Source organism: Dendrobates tinctorius, unplaced genomic scaffold (genome assembly GCF_039654945.1).
Source record: "Dendrobates tinctorius isolate UK_male_01 unplaced genomic scaffold, ASM3965494v1 ptg000005l, whole genome shotgun sequence".
NCBI classification, from domain to species: Eukaryota; Metazoa; Chordata; class Amphibia; order Anura; family Dendrobatidae; genus Dendrobates; species Dendrobates tinctorius.
In genome coordinates this window covers 1,932,469-1,957,075 of record NW_027361673.1, presented here as the reverse complement: position 1 = coordinate 1,957,075, position 24,607 = coordinate 1,932,469, and the positions used below count along the sequence as shown (strand labels likewise).

Below are 24,607 nucleotides of genomic sequence, written 5' to 3'. Positions count from 1 at the left end.
TAGTGATGCACTTCAGACGCAATCACATTAAATACAGCTGTCAGAGATTGACAGTGGCATTTAACGGGTTAACAGCCACGGGTGGATCGCGATACCACCCGCGGCTGTTAGAGCCAAATGTCAGCTGTTCAAAACAGTTGACATGTGCTGGGAAAGATGTGGGATCAGCGTCGGAGGCCACATCAAAGGGAGGGACACGACATGCATTGTACTTGTATGGCGCATGTCGTGAAGGGGTTAACATGTGTACTGGTCCTGTGATTTCCATAATTCCATGACTTTTCCTTATTCGTGTTGAAATTTTAGTATATAGGAGTGTACCATATTTATATAATATTTTTAATTAATTTTTTTTAAATGAATACTCAAGGGACATTTTGGTTTTTTTTCACTTTTTTGAGTCTCACTTGTTCACGCTCAGGTTTTTGTTACGATAACCGATTTTCAGACTGCTTACTTACCCCATTAACCCAGAAAATGGTGTAAAATAAAATAACGCACTGCTGGTCATTCACCATTTATTGCGTTCTGAGATGTGACTTTATTAAAAAAAAAAAAAAAGTTTAGGCAGAAAATGTGTATATTTTAAATACAGCTGAACCTCTGTTACCTTTTGAAAAAGAAATGTGAAATTTCAATAGACACCCAGTCAGACAAACATTCCCCTAATGCCATTTCTCATTCTTACTTTAAATTAAATCAGAATTGTAACATTTGTTAAAATTCATGACAATCGAGATAATAAAACTTTTTTTTTTTAATGTGAACACATCACAAAATAAAAAAGGCGATATATCTATTTACAATTTGTCTTCGATTTGGTCACTTTTACATTAGATATTAACATTTCTAAAACTCTGTGGCAATAAGATCTATGCTATGCGGTGTATAAAGTGAATTGCACATCTTTAGGTTTTCCACCTAGGGTGCACAAACATCTAGCGCCCATTGTTTTATTGCATTCTCTGTTCTTTATTTATATACAATATGGCTCAAACAGAACACAACAAACGACTAGCCATGTCTGTAGATTCACTCTTCAGTGCAACGCATTTCAGTCCTTTGCGCACTCTATATGTTACAGTAAGCACACGGTTTATGAAATGTGAGGATTTCTCTTTTATTTAAATAGAGCTATTAAAATCTAAATTAAAAAACACTGCTACTCTTCTTTAAGCAGCACGCACCTCACTACTCAATTCTATTCTAATAAAGACATCTTCTTCCACGCTTTCACTTTTGGCTAGCAGTAACAATTGCAATCTGTTTGTCAATTTCCTTCATTTCTCAGATACATTTCACTGTACTTTCACAGATCGTAGACTGGTCAATCTCCAGTTGTGCTTCAGATAGAATGAAAAATAAAATCTGTGTTTTCTCTTGTAAGTGCAAAGCAAACACCTTGTGCAGCTACATTGGTCTTAGATTTTAAAAAATCCAACAAGAACGGAGGTCCATGGTTTTCTTTTCAATCGCCCGTTTCGTCTCCTGCTTTCTCCGGAATGACCTCCAGGCTTCTTCTAGGTTTGGATACTTCAGCCGTTGACTTGTTGAGTCCACATGATACAGCTGCATAATGAATTTGTTTTAAGTTCTCCAAGGTTTCTGTTTTGGCATATTTGAGAAGATCTGCTTGTCCCTGTAGCCAAAAAACAAAAAAAAAGAAGCAAGGTTAACATTTGGCATAAACTGTTGCTCAAAGTATGCTATCGCCTATAAATTCAATGGCAATGAGACAAACCTTCACCGTAAAGAGCCCAACCCACGAAAAAAAAAATGAGCCAAAGTATAAGTTTGCATGTTCACTCTGGCCAATGAATAGACAAAACCTAAAATAGAAACAAAATGAGCAAAAACCCTGCTGTAAGAAAAAAGTAATAGTACATATAAATAACATAAGGTGCTCAGTAAACACTTTATTTGGAAAAGCATAAAAGCCATCCCACCGCGACAAGATGTACCCAAATCTGGACAGTCCTATACGATTTCTTATATTAAAACCTTACCATGTGTCAAATAACACGTGTGTGTGCATGAATTTCAGAAATTTCATACACTTTGCTGGTTTTGAAAGAAAGTTACCTTTTTTCCATGGAAAAACTGCATGGCAAAAATGTAACACGTGAACAAGGCCTAAGATACTAGACCAAATGATTCTCAGATGCTGTGGCTGGGAGTGGGTGGTCATGTGATCAAAAGTATGTGATTTGAATACTACTGGCCACATACTGACTAGAGTTGTCAGGTCTCACTCAACTCACTTGTATTTAGGGAGGCCACGTACGTCTTGTTGGCACGTAACTGAATGCATATACCATAATTCACACACTTGCGGTCACACACCCATCTGCTCATGCATCAGAGAATTCTGACAGGCCCTCACACAGAGTGCTGTGAGGATTCACCAGTCTGCAGTCACAGAGTAACTGTAGACTTGAACTCAAGGCCTGGACAACCCCTTTAAGTTCTCATGGTCATATATGGTTTGTTCATAAAAAAACAATGAGCGAAAAGGCAAGGTCTAGTGTTGATGTACTTTGCAACTTTTTGGAAACTTCCAGTATCTATGCTTCATATGGATAAAAATAGGCATAGTCTTACCTTTCAAAATTAAGGAAAAGGAGACTGATGTTTCAAAATAATCCAGAAAAGGTGATTCGGCACCAAACAGCAATTATCGATTATGCAAATCCTTATATGGGCACTAACAGGTATAATGGAATTACAGTGATGCCCTGCATAGATAAGAACAATATTCAGTAATGAGAGCAGAAAAAAGCAGAACTCACCAATCTGTAAAAAAAAAACAAAAAACAGTCCTTTATTCCATAGTCAGGGACATAGACGTGATGTGCAGGGGACACGGGGAGCGTGAAGGATGATGGACGTTTCGGGTTACACAAACGCTTGTACTCGACCCGTAGAAGCGTTGGCATAACAGGAAATGTCCTTCATCCTTCAGGCTCCCCGTGCCTCCGGCACACCACGTCTATGTCCCTGACTATGGAATAAAGGACTATTTTTTAAGGATTGTTGAGTGCAGCTTTTTTTATGCCTTCATTACTGATGCTTCAAAATAGACCGCGCTGCTGTAAAAAGTAAGCAGTCCCAGAATGTAATAGCAATGTCAGTTTTTATATTTGGGTGTTTCGTGTTTGCACTTTTGAAAGAGCTTGGTGTGAGCACGAAACACGTGAAAATAAAAACTACAAAATTACTATTCCACTTTGGAACAGCTTCCTTTTTACAGCAGTGTGGTTTATTTCAAAAAGTCAATCTCCTTTTTCTACTAATCAATTTGTAAAAGAGGGTTTACCTTCATTTGTCAATGCGACTACAGCATCTGTAATATTCCTGGGCTATTTTTGGAGTTGTGACAATCACAACCTTTTCAGTTGAGCAACTTCATAACTCCCTTCTCACTAGTACCTTTCATTATCACCCTCTAGGTCTACCCCCTTTCGGTCTTTCAAAATCGCTGACACTCTTGTGTCCAAGCAAATCCTAAAAAAATAGCATTTTCTTAAAAGGGAAAATACAGTCATGGCCAAAAGTGTTGGCACACTTGAAATTGTCCCAGAGAATGAAGCATGTCTCCCAGAAAATTATTGCAATGACACATTTTGTTATAAACGTTTATTTCCTTTCTGTGTATTGGAACAACACATACAAAAACAACAGGAAAAAAAAAGTCAAATTGAACACAATTTCACAATAAAAAAATGGGCTGGACAAAATTGTTGGCACCCTAAGCTTAATATTTGTTTGTACACCCTTTGGAATAAATAACTGCAATCAATTCCTATAACCATCAGCAAGCTTATTACATCTCTCAATTGGAATTTTGGACCACTCTTCTTTTGCAAACTGCTCCAGGTCTCTCATATTTGAAGGGCACCTTCCCCCAACACTAATTTTAAGATGTCTCCATAGGTGCTCAATGGGATTTAGATCCGGACTCAATGCTGACCACTTCAGAACTCTCCAGCATTTGTTTCTATTCATTTCTGTGTGCTTCTTGAAATATGTTTGGGGTCATTGTCCTGCTAGAAGAGCAATGCCCTAGGACGCAAACCCAGCTTTCTGCCACTGGGCACTACAGTAGGACCCAAAATCCATTGGTAATCTTCAGATTTCATGATGACTTGCACACAGTCAAGTTACCCAGTGCCAGAGGCAGCAAAACAAGCCCAAAACATCTTTGAACCTCAACAATATTTAATTGTAGGTACTGTGTTCTTTTCTTTGTAGGCCTCATTCTATTTTTGGTAAACAGTAGAATGATGTGCTTTACCAAAACGCTCTATCTTGGTCTCATGTGTCCACAAGACGCTTTCCCAGAAAAATTTTGACTTACTCACATTTTGGCAAACTGCAGTCTATCTTTTTTATGTCTCTGTGTGAGCAGTAGGGTCCTCCTGGATCTCCTACCATAGCGTTTCATTTCATTCAAATGTCGACAGATTGTTTGCGCTGACACTGTTGTACCCCTGAGCCTGCAGGACAGCTTTCATTTCTTTGTAACTTTATTGGGGCTGCTTGTCCACCATCCAGACTATCCTGCGTTGAAACCTTTTATCAAGTTTTCTCTGCAATCTACAGTGCCATGGATTCTAAACTTCTTGAGTATGTTGCGCAACGTGGACAAAGGAACATCCAAATCGTTGGAGATGGACTTGTAACCTTGAGATTGTTGATATTTTTCAACAATTTTGGTTCTCAAATCCTCCAACAGTTCTCTTCTCCTCTTTCTGTTCTCCGTGCTTAGTGTGGCACACACCGACACACAATGCAAAGATTCAGTGAACTTCTCCCCTTTTTACCTGGTTTCAGGTGTGATTTTCATATTGCCCACACCTGTTATTTGCCACACATGAGTTTAAACGAGCGTTACATGCTTGAAACAAAGTTGTTTACCACATCTTTGGAAAGGTGCCAACAATTGTGTCCGGCCCAAATTATGTCCAATTTGCCTTTTTTTCCCTCTGTTTTTTTGTGTTGTTCCAATACAAACAAAGAAAATAAACATGTGTATAACAAAACGTATAATTGCAATGATTTTGTGGGAAAAATGTTTCATGTTCTGGAACAACTTCAAGGGTGCCAACACTTTTAACCATGACTGTATATACGATGTGTCACCAGAAACAAATTACCTATTGGTTAAATTAGATTAAAAAAAACCCAATTATTATTTTTTTTTAAATGTTTGATGATGAATGGGCTTTCTTCTTTACTTAATATACGGTACATATATAATTCATGTTAATATACATACACATTATATATATATATATTCCTGAGATATATGTCAAAAAAAGTTGAAACAGCACTCCATATAGCGGTTATAAGGTGCTCTTCAATGGCCCGTGTGGTGACTTTACGGTCCTGGATGCAGACCTTTCTCAAGCAGCTTCAACTTTTTTTTTTACTCTAATTACAAGGTTTGGTACATGCCTTTGAAGCTTTGCATCCCTCATTCCCTGTGCTGTGCTAAACCATAATAAATATATATATATATATATATATATATATATATATATATATATATATATATATATATACACACACTCACTGGCCACATTATTAGGTACACCATGCTAGTAAGGGGTTGGACCCCCTTTTGCCTTCAGAACTGCCTCAATTCTTCGTGGCAGAGATTCAACAAGGTGCTGGAAGCATTCCTCAGAGATTTTGGACCATATTGACATGATGGCATCACACAGTTGGCGCAGATTTGTCGGCTGCACATCCCTGATGCGAATCTCCCGTTCCACCACATCCCAAAGATGCTCTATTGGATTGAGATCTGGTGACTGAGGAGGCCATTTGAGTACAGTGAACTCATTGTCATGTTCAAGAAACCAATCTGAGATGAATCGAGCTTTATGACATGGCGCATTATCCTGCTGAAAGTAGCCATCAGATGCCTGTTCTTAGCTGAGAGGAGTGGTACCCAGTGTGGTCTTCTGCTGCTGTAGCCCATCTGCCTCAAAGTTCGACGCACTGTGCGTTCAGAGATGCTCTTCTGCCTACCTTGGTTGTAACGGGTGGCAATTTGAGTCACTGTTGCCTTTCTATCAGCTCGAACCAGTCTGCCCATTCTCCTCTGACCTCTGGCATCAACAAGGCATTTCCGGCCACAGAACTGCCGCTCACTGGATTTTTTTTCTTTTTCGGACCATTCTCTGTAAACCCTAGAGATGGTTGTGCGTGAAAATCCCAGTAGATCAGCAGTTTCTGAAATACTCAGACCAGCCCTTCTGGCACCAACAATCATGCCACGTTCAAAGGCACTCAAATCACCTTTCTTCCCCATACTGATGCTCGGTTTGAACTGCAGGAGATTGTCTTGACCATGTCTACATGCCTAAATGCACTGAGTTGCCGCCATGTGATTGGCTGATTAGAAATTAAGTCTTAACACACAGTTGGACAGGTATACCTAATAAAGTGGCCAGTGAGTGTATATATATATATATATATATATATATATATATATATATACACACACACACACACAAAAACACACATATATACACATATAATCGGTTAACCTTACAGTCTTTTAGTAGTATTCTATTCTGTATAGATGACTTTATCAGTCTCATTATCATCAAAAACTGGACTGAAAGTAACCCTGGGCAGTATATAAATCGAGCTCCACCATAAAGAAAAGTTGATGTCATGGCTTAATCTCCATCTCCCTTCACAAAGACCTTGGCCCAGATTAGAGCATGCTCAGATAATGATTCTATACAAATAGGGCCTGAATCAAGCAATTGCTTCTAATATCCACATAAAGAACAGGAAGGAAGAGTCTTATTTTAGGCCTAGTGGACAGTGTGAAAAATTGCAAGATCTTTTCCTATATCTGCTTTGAGCAGGGGGTTGGACCAGATGGCCCAGGAGGTCCCTTCCAACTCTACCATTCTATGATTCTATCTCCCATTCAAGTGAATGCAACATAAACAGCATTACTCAGTAATGGCCACTGAATTGCTGTGTTCTGCCCCATACCTCACTTATATCCAGCAGCTATCACAGTGGATTTAAGCAGATTGTGTGGGATATGGGTCCCCCACTAATCTCATATTGAAGACCTATAAAAGGAAAACCATTTGGTGGCACATATACTTTGGTTAGAGGCCCGTGAATCACCATTTAGGCACCAATAGTATTAACATTTAGGGAAACCTACACACACACCTACTGCATTGTTGGATCTTTATGGTATCACACACACCTTCTATGCTGGACCTCCACTCCACTTATCTTAGGACAGCATATAGGGAGGGTCATGTCAGAAGCAAAGAGGAATGAGAAGGACACATCTATTGTTCTGGGAAACTCAGTACAATGTTGGCAGTACAGGCCCGGGCAAAGGACCCACGCTGTGCAGACTGAAGTCACTGCTAACCATTGTAACACGTTTATAATGCACGGATATAACTCAAGATGCACCATACTAGACGTGACATAATGTTGATTGGATTTTTTGGAGAAGATAGATAACTATGTTTTAGAAAGGTGTAAGATGAGCATATTCTACATTTCAGCAGAATATATGAGACTGCAGACAGAGGTCGGCGCTTTCTATATTTGGCAGCCTAAGCTTTAGCAATGTTCACGCTAGACAGAACATGTAACACAATATCACATGGAGAAAATGGAAATGGCACTCAAGATATTACATTTTGCGGATAATCATGTCTTTTGAAGCATAGCAATTAGAGATGAGTAGTGATGAGCGAGTATGCTCGTTGCTCGGGTTTCCCCGAGCATGCTCGGGTGTCCTCCAAGTATTTTGGCGTGCTCGGAGATTTCGCTTTCATCGCCTCAGCTGCATGATTTACGACTACTTGACAGCCTGAATACATGTGGGGATTCCCTAACAAACAGGCATTCCTCACATGTATTCAGGACGTCAAGTAGCCGCAAATCATGCAGCTGAGACGATGAAAATTAAACCTCTGAGCACATCCACATCCACACACGAGCTATAATCAGGCTTTTATTATAAACATAATGACTGTGTTTGTGCTGCATGGTATGACACAAGAGTTGGCTATACCGGGAGCATACACTGACCTCCTCCTACTTATCATGTACCATGTGATCCTGCAGATAGACTCTCCTGCACTACAGCATCTGCGCCATGCTTTGTTATCAGCGATTGAGGTTTCTACAGCTCTAATTAACCTGGAAACACAGATCTGGTTTAATTTAAAACAAACATGGTGAAGGCATGCAATTGACATTCCACTCTAAACAGCGACCCGGGGGGGGGGGGGGGGGGGGGGGTGTTAGCTGGCTATGATTGTGTTCTCCTTTTGATGAAATGTGCCCATGCTCCTTATATTTTGTATGTAAGCAGAAAAAATTTAAGTCTGTCTCGTTACTGTGTCTTTTTGAAGAATTGCAGTGCTTCAATCCTCTCAATAGAAACAATGATCACTGAGTCCTTAAAGGGAACTTGTCAGCAGTTTTGGCTGATATAAGATTCTATAATGCTGCAGATAAGCCCCTGGTCCGACTTGAAAGATAAGAAAAATAAGTTTTATAATACTCGGCCCGATGGGTGTCACAGGTCCGGGGCCTCCCATCTTCTTGCGCCGCCACCCTCCTGCTTACTTCATGGCTCCCCAGCATCGCGCTCCTGGGCAGGCGTACGTATCTGCCCTGTTGAGGGCAGAGTAAAGTACTGCAGCGCATAGGCGCAGGGCTTCTCTGACCTTTCCCAGCGCCTGCGCACTGTAGTACTTTGCTCTGCACTCAACAGGGCAGATAAGTACGCCTGCGCAGTAGCGCGATGCTGTGAAGCAATGAATCAACAGAAGGGCGGCATCGCAAGAAGATGGGAGGTGCCGCTGCCGTCACGATCTTCTACCCCTCCCCTTCCCTCCTGTCCCTCCCGCTGTCCGATCCCCCCTCACCCTCCCCGGTACCTTCTATGTCCCGCTCTGCCTCCCGGTGTCCCGCCGTCCCTCCTGCATGGGCGCCGCCATCTTGGAAAATAGCAGGCACATGCGCAGTGCGCCTGCCGGCATTTCCCGGCTGCAGATACAATTTTTTTTATTTTGATCACTGTGATAAACTCTCACTCTGATCAAAATAAAAAAAAAAGTAAATCACCGCCCCCTTATCACCCCCATAGGCAGGCACATGTAATAAAATAAAGAAAATATTTTTATTTTTCAATTAGGGCTAGGGTTAGGGCTAGGGTTGGAATTAGGGTTAGAAATAGGGTTAGGGTTGGTATTAGGGTAAGGGTTGGTATTAGGGTTAGGGTTGGAATTAAGGTTAGGGTTGGAATTAAGGTTAGGGTGGAATTAGGCTTCGGATTAGGGTTAGGAATTAGGGTTAGGAATAGGTTTAGGGGTGGGTTGGGGTTGGGATTAGGGAAAGGCTTGTGGTTAGGGTTAGGGGTGTATTGGGGTTAGGGTTGTGGTTAGGGTTGTGATTAGGGTTGGGATTAGGGTTAGGGGTGTGTTGGGGTTAGGATTGGAGCTAGAATTGAGGGCACATCAGGGGGTCTCCAAACGCGACATGGAGCCACCATTATTCCAGCCAATTTTGCGTTCAAAAAGTCAAACATTGCTCCCTCCATTCCGAGCCCCGACGTGTGCCCAAACAGTGGTTTACCCCCACATATGGGGTATCAGCGTACTCAGGAAAAATTGCACAACTTTGGGGGACTAAAATCTCCGGTTACCCTTGGGAAAATAAAAAATAGGGGGCTAAAAAAATTATTTTTGTGGAAAAAAAAATATTTTTTATTTTCACGCCTGGGCATTATAAAATTCTGTGAAGCACTTGGGGGTTCAAAGTGCTCACCACACATCTAGATAAGTTCCTTGGGTGGTCTAGTTTCCAAAATGGGGTTACTTGTGGGGGGTTTCCACTATTTAGGCACATCAGGGGCTCTGCAAACGTAACATGACACCCACAGACCATTCCATCAATTCGGCATTTCAAAACGTCACTACTTCCCTTCCGAGCCCCAACGTGTGCCCAAACAGTGGTTTTCCCCCACATATGGGGTACCATCGTACTCGAGACAAACTGGACAACAACTTTTGGGGTCCAGTTTATCCTGTTACCCTTGTGAAAATAAAAAATTGTGGGCTAAAAATAATTTTTTGAGGAAAAAAAATGATTTTTTATTTTCATGGCTCTGCGTTATAAACTGCTGTGAAGCACTTGGGGGTTCACAATGCTCACCACATATCTAGATAAGTTCCTTGGGGAGTCTAGTTTCCAGAATGGGGTCACTTGTGGGGGGTTTCTACTGTTTAGGTACATCAGGGGCTCTGCAAACATAACATGACACCCACAGACCATTCCATCAATTCGGCATTTCAAAACGTCACTACTTCCCTTCCGAGCCCCAACGTGTGCCCAAACAGTGGTTTCCCCCAAATATGGGGTACCAGCGTAAAAATTTATCCTATTTCCCTTGGGAAAATAAAAATTAGCTTGCTAAAATATAATTTTTGAGGAAAAAAAATGATTTTTATTTTCTCTGCTTTGTGTTATAATCTTCTGTGAAGCGCTTGGGGGTTCAAAGTGCTCACCACACATCTAGATAAGTTCCTTCGGGGGTCTAGTTTCTAAAATGGGGTCACTTGTGGAGAAGCTCCAATGTTTAGGCACACTCTCCAAACGTGACATGGCAACCGCTAAATATTCCAGCATATTTTCCATTCAAAAAGTCAAATGCTGCTCCTTCCATTCTGAGCCCTGCCGTGCGCCCAAACAGTGGTTTATGACCACATATGAGGTATCGATGTACTCAGGAGAAATTGCCCAACAAATTTTAGGATCCAGTTTATCCTGTTACGCATGTGAAAATGAAAAAATTGGTGCTAAAAGAAAATTTTTGTTGGAAAAATTAAAATGTCCATTTTTTCCTTCCATGTTGCTTTAGTCCCTGTGAAGCACCTGAAGGGTTAATAATCTTCTTGAATGTAGTTTTGAGTAGCTTGAGGGGTGCAGTTTTTAGAATTGTGTCACTTTTGGGTATTTTCTGCCATATAGACCCCTCAAAGTGACTTCAAATGTGAGGTGGTCCCTAAAAAAAAAATGGTTTTGTAAATTTTGTTGTAAAAATGAGAAATCGATGGTCAACTTTTAACCCTTATAACGTCCAAACAAAAAAAAATGTTGTTTCCAAAATTGTGCTGATGTAAAGTAGACATGTGGGAAATGTTATTTATTAATTAATTTTGTGTCACCTAACTCTCTGGTTTAACAGAATAAAAATTCAAAATTTGAAAATTGCGAAATTTTCAAAATTTTCGGCAAATTTCCGTTTTTTTCACAAATAAACGCAAAAATTATTGACCTAAATTTACCACTAACATGAAGCCCAATATGTCACTAAAAAACAATCTCAGAATCGCTAAGATGCGTTGAAGCGTTCCTGAGTTACTACTACCTCATAAAGGGACACTGGTCAGAAATGCAAAAAATGGTCAGATCATTAAGGTCAAAATAGGCTGGGTCATGAAGGGGTTAAAACATAGTATGATCTTAGAGATGGATATATGGAAAGTTGTTGATACAAATAAATGCGTAACAGTAATGTAAAGGCTTAATCTGTAATTATGAACAAGTTATTATTCAATAGTGTATTAGTAATAATGTTATCTATGTTTATCAGTAAAAATGATCTGATTCAAAACATAGTATGATCATTGGGTCACCTGTGAGTATAAATGGCAGCAGAGATTGGCACAGAAATTTACAGAAAATATTAGCAAATACTAGTAGACATGTGAATCCAGGGTCATTTTAAAATGCGGGACATTATATCTGTACATCAGTATGTTCTGAATTTGCCATGTACTTATCTCTTCAGACAAGCCTGATACTGGCTTTAAATGTCTGAGCTGATAACAATGATGTGTGACTGCTGGAGGGCAAAAATGAACTGAATTCTTGTTATTATCAGCAAGCAAAATAAGATCAGATAAAGGTCAATGTTCAACCACAATGAAACTAATTCAGATGTATTGCCAAGATGCTGAAGTGGCTGATTAGATCTTGCAATGGGGAGCAAGCGGATAAACTGCAATGGTCTGACCTCCATCAACCGCACGATATGTAATGCAAAAATGGTATGCATTAGGGTGTACTAGACAATGTAAGCTTAAAGGGGGTGTGCACTACTCGGACAACCCCTTCTCAATCCGTAGGTTTGGCGCCAGTCAATTAATAACACAGTGGCAAGAACAAACCCCTTTAAGGCCCATTTACAATGGCCGATTTTCGACCGTTAACGAGAGAAATATCTACTACACACACGCTAACTGGAAGTCACAAAGCATTCTGTATTTTACAACCTTCTAAGTTGTTTATGGCAGGCGCGGAACTGCATAAGGAGCGCGCCACTGACTGTGGAGCCCATCTAACAAACAACAATAAAATATTGCCAGTGCCCAGTACCCCCTCACACCAATCCCCTTGGTGATGCACTAATTGGGATGACCCTGCCGGCCAATGGTTCTTAAAGGGGAAGGGTCCTACGGCCAGGTGTCCGTGCCATTAAGTTCCTCTTTCCCTCCCGGCGGACACCTGGAAGCTATCGTGCTATTCTCTCACCATACCCTATTCGTTTTACTCTGCTATTTAGCCAAGTGACGCCGTTGAAAGCTTAGTTTCATCAGTGAAATTAAAGCGTAACTGTACTGTAAAAATTTTTCTTCATAATAAGCAGTCATGTGTGTGAACAAGAGGAATTACTGTATTTTTGCCCATTATATGACTTGTCGTGCATTTTTAGCAGTTTTTCAATCTGGAAAAATATATCTTTGCAATATGTTAGCCAGTAGATAGAAAAATATTATAATCTGAGAGTCCTGATTGGTACTACTGATTTATGACATCCAAAAACGTGTAGTTTCAAATGAAAAGAAATCTGTCAGTAGGTTTTTGCTATTTAATCTAAGAGCAGCATGGTGTTAGGGCAGAGACCCCGATTCCAACAATGTGTCATTTACTGAGCTGCTTGTTGCAGTTTCAATAAAATTAGGTTTTCTTTTTTTTTCAGCAGGAGATTATCACTAGAAGACTAGTTGTCTTGTGCCATGTAGTCCTGCTGCTCAGTGTAACCCCACCCCCACCACTAATTGGCAGCTTCCTCTCTCTATGCACAGTGTACACAAAAATCTGCCAATGAGTGATGTGGGTGGGGAAATACAGGGCTCAGCATTCAGAGGACTGCTAGATCTGCAATAAATAAAACAGTGATTGTATTAAACTGACAGAAAGCAGCCCAGTATGCGATACATCTCTGGAATCACGCTCTCACCGCCTTCATTATGAGGCTCTCAGATAAAATAGCAAAAATCTGGTGACAGATTCCCTTTAATATAAGTTTTATATTCAACTTAAGACTATGCTGAGATTTTTTTTGTCCTATATTATGAACAAAGCTGTTGGGGAAGAAAGATAACACAGAAGTAATCTGCCCAACTGAGAACAGTTCAGGACCATATGGTTAGACTGTGATGAAAGGTGAGGGGCACACTGTGAGCAGAAATGAAATAACACAGAAGAAACACAGCTAATATCTACCTTCAATATAGTTATGTTCCAAGTAAAGCTCTCAATGGCCTTAAGCATCTTCCTCTCTTTTAAACCTTCCTTCGCCCCGATGGAGTTCAGATTCTCGTGGAAATCCATGGCTGAAAAGAGATTCAAAAAAAATGCATATGAGACAAGTAGAGTTTTCCCATGCATCGTTAATTTAATCTCCTGTTTTCTTCCTTTTTATGGTCATCCGCTTTCGTCTAATCTGAAATTCATTAAGAAACTGAGAAGATTTTAAGAATTAAAAAGACTGGAAGCAGATTGGAAAAGGAAAATCTTTTAAGAGAGCAAAGAGGCCAGATTGAATTCATTAATGTTCGCGAGGGAGACAAAGCACGTGAAAATGGCCATATTGACACGTGAATGGTGTGACTATATGAGGAGGAAATACAATATTGAATTTGCTTCCTTCCACCACAAACTCCTGCGGTGCGGGTTATAGATTTTCTAGTGAACACTAAGCAATGGAAAAACTGACGTATCCCTATATAATATCTTATCTTTCTATATCTCTATCTGTTCATGTTATAGTGTCATGACCCTAGCAGCAAATACATTTACAATCTGTCTGGATCTATTGTAAGCTCAGCGATGAAAATTATACTAATTACAGGGGTTTGCCAATATTTTAATTTCTCTCATTGGCATAAAATGTGAAAATAAGAGGGCACAAAAGTTTTAAAATTAATTACAGTAGAAACAGTTATACTGTTTTCCGATGGTCCCCACTGGTACTGTGTATTTTTTAGCCCTCAAAAAATAATATCCATTCCTGGATCACATGGCTCTGTGATATTCCTGTACTATTAGTTAACATGTAGGCCCATTAAGGAGCAACGGCAAAATAAAGAGTAAGTATATTGCAACTTGTTTTTCTTCTAGCTGTTAAAAGGTTTCAGGTGGTTTTAAAAACACGAGAGACCATACATTGGACTTCTGTGACCTGTGATTTCCTCAGGTCTTGTAAAACTACCCAGTCCAGTAGCCATCATAATTACAGATCATCATGGTATGCTGGAATTTCCTTTAAAATAATGCAGATTGAAGTTTTTTTTTACTTTGATGGTTCTCTTCATGTTCAAAATGGCCACTGCAGAGGCCTGTCTGAATCACACCTTGCCCTCTGATGAACACAGCACTGTTGTCTTCTGCACTGGTCCATCCCACATCATTGGAGCCATTGTTCCCGTGTCTTCGCAGTGGCCATTTTGGACACGAATATAAATGAACATCAGTTTCATTAGGTACAAGCATTATGTACAGCGACTATACATTAGGAATATATTGTTCGTTATTTATTGCATTGCTTATATATTCTGTGTTCTGCAGCTCACAATCTAAATGCCATATCAGTATGTCTTTGGAGTGTTGTGGGAAAACTGAAAACCCAGAGGAAATCCACGCAAATACAGGAAGAACATACAAACCTTTCAAAGAGGTTGTCCTTGGTGGAATTTGAACCCAGGTCCCCAGCGCTGCAAGGCTACATTGCTGAGTTCGCTTTAACATCACAGGTAATTACAAGATGGCTGCTTGGCACTGGGCTGACAGGAGACGTCACAAAAATTGCCCACCTTTCCCTAACTTCCACCAAATCTGGTTTGATATTCGAAGAACCACAACCAAATTTCCTCTCCTCCAGCTAGGTAATAAACTGCTCTGCAATGGTGAGGGGCAATAACTCAGAACCAGCTGTCTACAGATGAGCATCTCTACTTTGGCCGATACTCAAGCTTCAGTACTCTTTAATAGGTCAGACATTTCAACTAGCTTGTTCATACACTAAGAGTAGGTAGTTGAACTGCAAGCCTAGCAAATATATGTACTCCAGTGTGCGCTCCTCAGCGCCTTTTCCAATGGCCAGACAATATTTCCAAACTTTCTCCTAGTATGAAATAGGGGAGCAGAGAAGCAGACACCGGTCTATGGATATTTGCTAGACCTGAAGTTCAAACCACCAAATTTAAGTGAAGTAAAACTGATAATTTTTGAGCATGAAGATTGAGAGGGAAAAAAAAGAAATCAAGATAAGGTAATGGGGTATATTACAAAGCTTTATATCAGGTTTGGCCGATATAAGATGCGGCCACCGCCTTTCAGGGCTTATCTACAGCATTCTATAATGCTGTAGATAAGCCCCCGATCCGACCTACAAGAGAAGAATAACTTTTATCATACTCTACCGAGGGGTGGTCTGGTCCGATGGGTGTCGTAGGTCCGGCGCCTCCCATCTTCTTGCGATGTTGCCCTCCTGTTACTTCATCGCTCCTAGTCATCGCACTCCTGCGCAGGTGTACTTATCTGCCCTGTTGAGGGCAGAGTAAAGTACTGCAGTGCCCAGGTGCTGGGCCTCTCTGACCTTTCCCAGCACCTGCGCACTGCAGTACTCTGCTCTGTCCTCAACAGGGCAGAGAAATACGACTGCGCAGAAGCGCGATGCGGGGGAGCGATGAAGCAAGCAGGAGGGCGGCATCTCAAGAAAATGGGGGGCGCCAGACCAGGACCTGCGACACCCATTGGATCGGACCTCCCCGCAGGTGATTATAATAAAACTTTTTTTTTTCTTATCTTTCAGGTCGGATCGGGGGCTTATCTACAGCATTACAGAATGCCGTAGCTAAGCTCTGGAAGGTGTTGGCCATATCTTAGATCAGCTAAAACTGCTGACAGGTTCGCTTTAAAGGGAGAAATCCAGTGATTAAGTTTTAGCTGCAAATGCAGGGGGGCGGTCACTGTACTTACAGCTCTCCTGCTTCTCTCTCTATTCAGTCTTTGACGGACTGTATACTCTTGTCTCAGTGACTTGCATCTGCTGCCTGAGAATTTGTGCAGGCACCATTAACGCCAGTTGTAGTCTCCTCAGAGGGGGCTTCACATGCACCACTTGATTGTCCGGCTCTGGCAATTTCACCATGAGCTCACTGCGCATGAACCATCCTCCTGAGGAGACAATCCAGGCAATGACAAAGGCTGTGTAAAATCTAAGGCATGAAGTCAAGTCACAGAGACAAGAGTGACCTGTCAATGAAAGATCAGAATAGGGAGTAGAGGCAGGAGAGTTTTAAGCGCAGTGCCGGCCCCGCTGCATTTGTGGCTAAAAATTAAATTCTTGATTTCTCTAAAACTTCCAAATAAAATTCTACAAGAAAGAATTTAATGGGCATTAAAGGGCCTTTACACACATAGACCTAATTAGCGGTGTACTATCTGGACGACAGGTTCCCTTTAATGATTCAGACACGGACTAACAAGACTAGCTACATACGGCTTCAGATTTTGAGTTATGATGAATCTTACGAGCCTGATGAAGAGCCATAAACAGTCTCATCCGCTTTCTATTCGTAAGTTGTACTAGCAAACTTATCAACTAGTACAGAGCAAGATAAATATTAAATTGTAGGAAAGGTTCCAGAATTTCTAACCAACTAAATCTCATTACACCACAGAGTCATGGCCGAAAGTGCCGGCACCATAGAAAATTAGGTATTTCTCCCAGAAAATTATTGCAATGACGTTTTGTTATACACATTTATTTCCATTGCGTGTATTGTTCTGGGAGAAATACTTCATTTTCTGGAACAATTTCAAGGGTGCCAACACTTTCACATACATAGTACATTATTCTATTCACTTGGCTTAGATCAGATTTCTTCCTCTTAAGCAGCAGATGGCATTTTGTAACAATGTTATTTTTTGCAGTCTACACTCTGAATATTGAAAAGGGTTCATTTTACGTTCATTATTTTGTTTTGCTTTTTTTCTAAACTTCTCCTTTATCTTTTCTAATACAATATGCATTGCTTCTCAGCAATTTGTAGCTGCGTGCTTGAGTTTACCAGACAGAGAAATATTTTAATGAGCATCACCAAGTATTCAGCTGCTGGCCTTCTCGCTTCCTTTTCCATGTTTTGTGTCTCAGCAAATGCTGCCAGATCAGATATGCGGCCTGCATGTAATGTGCGGCACGTGTTTAAACAAGACCCTTAAATGTGGTACAGCTGCAAGCTGAAGAATAACCTTATGTTGTGCTTTTAGACACGTGGGGCAAGGATACGATCACTTATGTTACAAAATAAGAAATAGGAGCATAACGAAGCCATCTGTGTCCGTATTACAGCAGACATGGTGTGATCCACCTATCATGCAACGCATAACAACTGTGAATGGGGTATACCGTATATACTCGTGTAAAAGCCGAGTTATTCAGCACATTTTTTTTTGCTGAAAAAGACCCCTCCTCGGCTTATACACGAGTCACGGTCCCACTTACTTGTTCTCCGCTGCAGTGCGGGTGTTTCCCGGTCTCTCCTAGTCATCTGCATGCATCTGCAGCCTGTGTCAGTGTTCCAGTGACTGCTGCCAGGGCTGGCCAGGGGACACCAATGCGCAATGGGGGTATTCACCTTACCCCGTTCCACCGCTGCGGTACGTCTTCCAAGTCCTCTGACTGTGACATTAAGGTTGAAGGGCACAATGACTTGATTAGTGTGCTCCCTCTGCCTGAACAGTCAGTGCAGAATGACGGCGACACTGAGGAGCAGCGGTTAGCGACGAGAGGTGAGTATTTTATTTGTTTTGCAGCAGAAGCAGCAATATTCAGTATATGGGGATCAGCATAAACTGTGCATTATATGGGCATCTTATGGGGCTCATCATGAACTTTATGGAGCATTATATGGGACTTATTTTGTATGGAGCATTAACCAGTAGCTGCTGTATTTCCCACCCTAGGCTTATACTCGTGTCAATAAGTTTTCCCAGTTTTTTGTGGTAAAATTAGGTACCCCTGCTTATACTTGGGTCGGCTTATATTCGAGTATATACGGTATGTGTGGTATAGTTCATACAGCACTTCATCCCTAAAGGCTCTTTGGAAAACCACATATCCAGAAGCCTGAACTGTCCCTATACATTTCAATAGGGTTGTGCACCAGTACCACCATTATGCAAGAGTATTTCTTAAGCAGTCTGCATAAAAAAATGAATCAATAAAAATAATGAATTAATAATTTATCAAGAATTTCCCCTAGAAGCATTGCTTTTAATCTCAGTCTGGATTGATCTGTAGTTTAGACAAAGTGAAATAGTATTATCCACAATGCCATGTGGTATTAGAAAATACACAATACTAAGAAAATATCCCTTGCGAAAGGAGCTATCCCAGCTATTACATGATGTTTTAGGTGGTGCAATATTCTGCCAAGTCAATGGGCATCACAGCAGCCTGAATGTTACAAACCATCCATACAAATGTCATTCCTTAGAATGCGATTTTGTGTAATCCCATTCACTACAGTGTGACATCTGTGCAACCGAAGCCATTCCCATAAATGCAAAACGTGCACGTGTGCGCACACATTAAGGTACAATACCCAGAAAACCCCTTTAAAAAACACTGTCCTCGGCAGCACATCACCTTGTGTAAATAGGACATGTGCCGCCGAGAACAATGGAAGTCAATGCCGCCAGAACGATCTATTCCTGATCATTCTGTGCGCATTAGAAATGCTGGTGGCTTGTCTGAGCAGGAAATTAAAGGATCACCCACCAATGGGCTTCTATGTAGCTGATCTGAAGTCATTCAATGGTTGCCATCTACCAGTGTAAATGAGTGCTTAGCAGAATTTTATTAACTAACTAGATGTGCGCTCGATGCTATCGCATAGGGAGGGCAGTAACATCACGATGGGGGCAGCTTTGTGGTGCTGTGGGTGCAGTCACAACCGGCAGGAAATACGGTGTTTTGCGGCCTGTGATTGAGATGGTGTGCGGCGCCACCATTGGGTGGCCGCACCCAATCTCCAGCACAGGCTTCAAGCCACGGTCTTTCCTGCTGACTGTGACTGCATGGAGGTGGGTGGGCAAGCAGCGGTGGGATCCCGCGCTTGTAGTCAGGCGGTGGGTCCTGGCGGCGGCATCCCTCTCATTACTCCCCCCTCATTACACCCCTTTCACAGCCTCGTGATCGCAGCAGCAGCCTGGATCTGAGCGGCAGCTGGGATCCGAGCGGCGTCCGGGATCCAAGCAGCGTCCGGGATCCCAGCGGCGTTCGGGATAGCAGCGGCAGCCTGGATCCGAGTAGCAGCTGGGATCCCAGCGGTGGTTGGAATCACAGCAGCGTTCGGGATCACAGCTGCGTCCTAGAACCAAGCGCGGCCGGGATCGCAGCTGGATCCGAGCGGCATCACTTTTGTGTTCCAAAATGGCGGTCGGCATACTTCCAATTCGGCGCAGTGGATTGTGGGATTCGGGGACATCCAGATGGAAATGGATGACAGACAATTTAAGGCAATCTCTATATATAAAAATCAATGTGTGTGTGTGTGTATCACCAACCAATCATGAAGCATCTTTCATTTCACCAGAGCTGTTCAAAAGAAGCTAAGCTGTGATTGGTTGCTATGACCAACAGTTTTCCTTGCAACCAATCACTAAGCATCTCTCATTTCACCAGAGCTGGTTAAAAGTAGCTGAGCTGTGATTGGTTGCTATGCGCAAGTTTTCCCACTTGACAACACCTCAGCAGACACTGACATGGTGGAAGAAATCTAGCATGCCAAGGAACATAAGCTCCAGCCATCGTCTGTCCCCCAGAAAGGAGCAGTGAGTACATGACAGAAATGAATCCCCCTCCTGTGTGTTATCATTAAGTGACACACATGACTGTAGGAAAGTGCACATATTAAATGTCATGTGGATTTAATATTTTCTCACAGACACTTTTATGCATTATTGATGTGTTACTGTGCTCTGATGCTGTCAGTTTTTTTTAAAGTGCTACTTTCCCCATAATTCACCTGAATATACCCATATAACATGTAATGCTTTTCCCATAACAACCCATTAAATATGATACTATACTGCATACAGATGCTGTACATCCATGAGCAACTCAGCCGGACAACTTACAAGTTGACCTGGGATCTTAGTGAACCATATTTCTGTGCAATTTCACTATTCTACTTTTATTGGCTTTGACAGGATGATGTGGGATATTAGGGATAGTAGTCCAGTAGCTCTGGCTGACGGGATGATGTGGAATATTAGGTGTAGTTGTCCGGTGGCTCTGGCTGACGGGACGATGTGGGATATTAGGGGTAGTAGTCTGGCGGCTGTGACGGGATGATGTGGGATATTAGGGGTAGTAGTCCGGTGGCTATGGCTGACGGGATGATGTGGGATATTAGTAGTCTGGTGGCTCTGGCTGACGGGACAGTATGGGATATTAGGGGTAGTAGTCCGGTAGCCCTGGCTAACGGGATGATGTGGGATTTAATAGTGAATGTGGCTATGCGGCGTGGGCAGGGCTATACACTCAGCTTTGCACACTAACTAACTGTAACCGTAGTTAGTTACTATGCCCCGGCAGCGCCGGGCTCTTCAGCTAGTTATATATATATATATATAACCAATATTAACTAAAGATAACCAATAACATACCGTATATACTTGAATATAAACCGAGATTTTCAGCCCATTTTTTGGGGCTGAAAGTCCCCCTCTCGGCTTATATTCGAGTCATATACACCAGGGGGTCGGAGCGATATTCACCTGTCCCCCGGTCCATTGCTGCTTGCTGCTGTCTGGCACGTCATCTGTCAGTGACATTCAGACAGCAGAGGGCACGGTGACGTTGTTAGTTCGCGCCGCGCCCCCTGCAGTCTGAACGTCACTGACAGATGACGTGCCAGACAGCAGCAAGCAGCGATGGACCAGGGGACAGGTGAATATCTCAGGTGCCAGCAGTGACACCGGCACCTGGCCCCAGCAACGGAGAGGTGAGTATGTAATTTTTTTTATTTTTAAATGCAGCAGCGGCAGCACATGGGGGCATAATCTATGGAGCATCTTATGGGGGGCAGCATATGGGGGCATAATCTATGGAGCATTTTATAGGGGCAGCATATGGGGGCATAATCTATGGAGCATCTTATGGGGGCAGCATATGGGGGCATAATCTATAGAGCATCTTATGGGGGCAGCATATGGGGGCATAATCTATGGAGCATCTTATGGGGGCAGCATATGGGGGCATAATCTATGGAGCATCTTATGGGGCCATAACCTTTATGGAGCATTATATGGGGCATATTATTCTATGGAGCATCTTATGGGGCCATTATTAACCTTTGTGCAGCATTATATTGGGTGTACTTTGTAGGGAGCATCTTATGGGGCCATCATGGACTGTATGGAGCATTATGTGGGGCTCTTGATTCAATATGGATTTTCAAAAACATTTAACCTACTGATGTCTCATTTAATTTTACTTTTATTGGTATCTATTTTTATTTTTTTAAATTTACCAGTAGCTGCTGCATTTTCCACCCTAGGCTTATACTCGAGTCAATAAGTTTTCCCAGTTTTTTTGTGGCAAAATTAGGGAGGGTCGGCTTATACTCGAGTATATACGGTATATAAAAATAATTATTTGAATGTCAAAGTGTCCATAGCTTTTAAGCCACTGTAAGTAGCAACGTACACTAGATAAGATAAAAGAACAAAGAAGTGAAGGCCCAATTCAGTTGTCCATTTTCCACACATAGAACATGTACCCATTAAAGGTCTACAGTATGATGTTATCACATATCCTTATTTTTTGCTGATCTTGTGTCTGCAAAAAAAAAAAAAAAAAAAAAAAAAATCGCAGAGACTTGTCTGTTTTGATTGAAGTGAGGGCTCAAAATTACCAATAAAAGTCTATGGGTTGGTGAAAAGGTGAAAATGACTGACAGAACACGTATGTCATCAGTGTACAACATGTGTGCCCTCCATGATTAACATTGTAATGGATAAGAGAAGCTTTGCAATTCATCATATTTTTCATACATGAAAATCACTTCTGAAACACTGATGGTGAAAACCGATACTGACCAAACACTGATGAAAATCTAAAGACGCTCGGACTGTTTTTTTGTGTATGTGAAAAATCACCAATATCTGAATGAGGACGAAAGGACTCTAGAGGCAAAGCTGATAATATAAAAGTTTAATTATTTATTTTACTGATTTATATAGCGCCATAAATTCCACAGCGCTTTACAAACATTATTGGCACTGTCCCCGATTGGGCTCACAATCTAGAATAGCTATCATTATGTCTTTGGAATGTGAGAGGAAACTGGAGTACCTGGAAGAAACCCACGCAAACATGGAGAGAATATACAAACTCCTTGCAGGGATTTGAACCAAGGACCCCAGTGCTGCAAGGCTGCAGTGCTATCCACTGAGCATCTATACTGCCCCAGTTCTGAGCAAATACATTAAATGTATCCAAAGGCTTCCATTTACCTGTAAGATGGAACCCAAGCAGGGCTGGCGTCAACACCCGACGCACCCATGCAGGTGCCGGGGCTCTGAGCAGGCGGGGGGGGCACTCACTGTCGGGGACACAGATGCTGTATGGGAGCCCAGTGCCTGTACCAGCGCTTGTGAGTGGGCCCCTCCGCCGCTTGCTCAGGGCCCTGATACTTGTGATACTTAACTCTCCATGTTCCTCTGCTGCGGCACTTTCTGCGTCTTCTGACTGTGATGCTTCAGGTCAGAGGGCGCAATGACGCCACTAGTGTGCGCCCTCTGCCTGAGAGAACCGGAAGATGGCGACAATGAGGAGTCTGGCGTGGAACAGCGGCAAGAGAGGAGAGGTGAACCAATCAAACTGTATGGAGCATTAGTATTATATGGGGCTCATTATGTATGGAGCAATATACGGGGCTTATTATACTGTAAGGACCACTATATGGGGCTCAGTATACTGTATGGAACAATATATTAAGCTCATTATACTGTCTGAAGCATTATATGGGGCTCATTATATTGTATGGAACAACATATGGGACTCACTGTATGGAGCAATATATGGGGCTCATTATACTGTATGGAGTCCATCATATACTGTATGGAGCATTATATATGAATCAATTAATGGGGCCCATAATATACTGGAGCATTATATGTGGCCTATCAAACTGTATGGAGCATTATATGGGGCCCATCATAAACTGTATGGAGCATTACATGGGGCTTATTATACTGCATGGAGCAATATATGGGGCACATTATACAGTATGGAGCAATATGTGGGGCTCATTATTCTGTATGGAGCAGTATGTGGTGCCCATAATACTGTGTGGAAGACTATACTGTCCGGTTTCTGAGCTATTGATATCACTCATGTAATGTAAGAAGTAAGTAATAAGTCAAGGACGAAAAAGAAAAGCCGCAATAAAACGGTTAATAAAATAAATTATAAAAATACATGCCCAGGCATTTTCCACAGCTGTAACATCATGTTCTGCAGTGGCTTCTTTGTCGTGTAGATTTATAGCTCAGCAGTATGGTGTGACCCTGTTTATAATAGCAGCATGGTTCCTGAGCAGTTCTACTGAGGATCAAAAAGGGTCCCGCAGTGAAGAAAACTACTAGGTTTACAAGCACTCGAGAGGGGTCTCTTTGGGTTATTTCATCACCATGGCTTAGAAAGAAATGAACTGTTTGTAAGTCACCATGTACCAGGCGTGTGCATATGTCAAATCAATTAACCTGTGCCTTGAATGACAGGAAAATCCCTCCTGCAATCTTAGTTCAGTACCCATTTATTATTTACACTACTGCCATAGATTGTTTTTTCTATTAAGCAGCGACACCTGGAACCTATAAGAACAACCACTAGATCTGTCAATGTTGCTAGCTTTTTTATGACGACATCTGTTTTGCATTGTGTTACTATTATAAAAAAAATTGGGGGCAATCTACAATAATTACTTTATTTATCCCCCAAAAAATGTTCCTTTTACATAAAATAATCACTTTCGATAATTATATTTTAAAGTTAATAGGAAACCATAAAGGCAAAAGATGTGAGAATCTTTTGTCATCCAAGGCCAAGACAGAACCGTTGCGGATCTAAAAACGCAAGCTCAACAGCCTCATTTATACTTATGAAACGATTGAGTTTGGGTCAAGAGACGCGTAGCCGGACAATGAGGCAAACCCACTGATATCAGCAGGA

General features: G+C 41.7%; 1 protein-coding gene across 2 annotated transcripts in view; it reads right to left on the bottom strand.

The window, feature by feature from the left end:
* Positions 1 to 739: 739 nt before the first annotated feature.
* The window catches only part of PLCL2 (phospholipase C like 2), a 244,775-nt gene continuing 220,907 nt past the window's right edge, over positions 740 to 24,607 (bottom strand). For both annotated transcript variants that reach the window (XM_073568069.1, XM_073568076.1), the window contains 2 exons: positions 13,582 to 13,691; positions 740 to 1,639 (listed from right to left, as the gene is read on the bottom strand). In XM_073568069.1, coding sequence (XP_073424170.1) covers positions 1,469 to 1,639; positions 13,582 to 13,691 — 281 coding nt within the window. In that variant the 3' untranslated portion in view covers positions 740 to 1,468. The remainder of the gene's footprint in view (positions 1,640 to 13,581; positions 13,692 to 24,607) is intronic.